The sequence below is a fragment of the Sinocyclocheilus rhinocerous genome, unplaced genomic scaffold, assembly GCF_001515625.1.
Source record: "Sinocyclocheilus rhinocerous isolate Xijiao unplaced genomic scaffold, SAMN03320098_v1.1 scaffold32716, whole genome shotgun sequence".
NCBI lineage: Eukaryota > Metazoa > Chordata > Actinopteri > Cypriniformes > Cyprinidae > Sinocyclocheilus > Sinocyclocheilus rhinocerous.
Genome location: NW_015659613.1, coordinates 3213 through 5779, shown reverse-complemented (window position 1 = coordinate 5779; position 2567 = coordinate 3213). Strand labels below are relative to the sequence as shown.

The 2567-nt window shown below is 36.9% G+C and overlaps 1 protein-coding gene across 1 annotated transcript in view; it reads left to right on the top strand.

Moving 5' to 3' along the window:
• Nucleotides 1-731: 731 nt before the first annotated feature.
• Nucleotides 732-2567, top strand: part of LOC107723998 (uncharacterized) — a gene marked incomplete at its 3' end in the record, with an annotated part of 5028 nt that continues 3192 nt past the window's right edge. The window contains exons 1-3 of the mRNA XM_016532763.1: nt 732-886; nt 966-1064; nt 1162-1329. Coding sequence (XP_016388249.1) covers nt 762-886; nt 966-1064; nt 1162-1329 — 392 coding nt within the window. The remainder of the gene's footprint in view (nt 887-965; nt 1065-1161; nt 1330-2567) is intronic.

Below are 2567 nucleotides of genomic sequence, written 5' to 3'. Positions count from 1 at the left end.
AAATTGACCCTTATGACTGGTTTTGTTGTCCAGGGTCACATATGATTTATTGCTGATTTGTATTTCAGAACTGCTCATAAACATTGTTATTTAGGCCATCATCCTTCAGTTATCATAATATTGAATATATTGTAGTTGTGTTGTCATCACTATTTGTGCACTGACTTGCATTTTTTATCACAATATCATATTAGGTTTCAGCAACTCACCCTTGTGAGGGAAGAGATGGCGGACATAGTCAGCAGACTCCACAAAAACAAAGTGGTGTCATCCAGCAGGAAAACATCCCTCCGTCACTACTGCGTGGCCACGATGATCCTGCGACACCAGCAAAGCGCCAAATCTGTGATTGATTTCACGGTAATGCTCAGTCCGCAGCGTACATCTGTATTTCTGTACATTATGAGATTTGAAGCTGCAGATAAATCTCAAACACACCCAGTAAGTGGTCATACTTAGACCTCCCATTTCACACACAGTGCATATAATTAATGACCTCTTCACCAGATCAAAAGGTTGCTTTGACTTACTTTATTACAGGTGGAGCAGTGGATTGCTAGGGAAGAAGTGAGTGATGGGTCCTGTATTCACCTCACTCCCAAAAGTGCTCTGGAACAACTCAGCTTCACGATAAGCAGGGAAGAAGAAGAAGTAAGTCAATAGTTATACACAAAACAGTGTTCAAATACCCAGCATCTCTAAAATGATTAGAAAGTAATCATTAACCCCCCCCCCAACAGTATTTTAATGTGTACTTTACAATGATCCGCACTGACTACTTACACAAACAAGCCCAGGAAACGGACGACAAAGGCAAGTTTTTCCTTTCTGCGTCTGGGGCACCACTGGCCAATCCTATGGCAGATGTTAAACGGCTTTTCCAAACGTAAGTGTTTTGTCACTGACATACATAAACAGCTGACTGTTCATTTCACATCTCTCATACATGTTGCTATTGCACACAGTTATAAACACCTGCAGAAACAGGTGCAGGAGCTCCATACTTGTGGTGAGAGCAGTACTGCTGCATCGACCGAAGAACATGGAACACTTACCCAGGAGGGGTGAGCAGACCGTAACATTTATCTTTTTGTAAACCCAGCGAATCTATAAATGTTTGGGACATCATGCAAATAACTGAGCCTTTTCTTTTGTTTCCAGCACATCTATCCAGGCCATATGTGCATCAGTGTTTAAACTAAGATACTGGGAGTCCTTTAGGGACAAATTCCCCGTTACAGTGAATGGGAATGCTCCCACCAAGCAACAGGCAACAGAGGCGGGGTTTGAAAACTATCGTAGTTATTACCACAAATGGAGGGATGTTCAGTACCAGCTGCGTCTCAGATATGGCTGCTCTGGCTCCTGGGGAACACTCATACATTTTTTTTTTTAGGGGAAAGGGTGGGGAGCTTGATGCACATGATGCACAACAGTTCCCTTGTAGCTGTCACCAGGACAAAGACTGCTTCGGAAGAAGAATAAGCCACTCAAGACAATTTTTTAATGTGCATGCCCAGAGGTTCACAATGGTTCTACCTAGTGGGCCTGCTGAAACCATTTTATTCCTTGCCACAAGAGACATTAAACTCAACGAAGAAATATTGTATGATTACGGAGTGACAAGGAAATCATTTCAAGGAGAAGGAGCAGATCTGGACTGGCTCGATGACTGAACTGTCTGAACTGGTCCATCCTAAGCTAGTTGTGAACTTTTTTAACTTTTTTATTGCCATGGACAGTTGTTAAAATCTTAAAATGTTTTGTTGTTTGCTGATTTTTTGTTAATTTTGTTAATTTATTTATTCATTTATTTTTATTTGTTTACTTATTATTGTTTTCTTTGCATGCAATATTTACGTATATGATGTTTACATCATGTTAATCTAAGTGTTTTATTTATTTAATTTTTTAAATGTTGTATCATTCTTATTCTTGTTGTTAATCTTTTTATTATTATTATTAGCAGTAGTAGTAGTATTGTCGTTAAAATGCATTTACTTTGACTGAAGTTGTCAAATAGAGACCACAAACTTAACATATTATGCCAATTTTTGCTTTGCTAATCACTTTATTACTCTTTTATTTATTTATTTATTTAATTTATTTATTTTTCTGATTTAGCATGTAAGATTTGCTCATAACATTTATAACAGTAATTTAATAGTTTTTTTTTTATTATTCTTGTTCTCATCCTTTTTATTATTATTATTATTAGTAGTAGTAGTAGTAGTATTGTTGTTGTTGTTCTGGATATTTTTTAATAAACATTTGTTAAACAAGTGTGCTTTTCTCAGTAGTCTTTACTTTGCCAGTTTCATGAAACCTAGATTGTCCCTCTTCTTTTAGTCACCTTGGGAGCTGCTTCTTGTTCAGGTTTTTATCCCATTCTCTGAAACTTCACGTGTGCAGAAGACCTTCTGCATTTCTAAAGAACGCTATTTTAGGATAAGATTATAAGCAGTGCTGGGTAGTAACTGATTACATGTAATCTAGATTAAGTAACACACTTCCAAAAATTAAGCACTTGTAATTAGATTATAAATGCTCACAATTAAAAAAAAAAT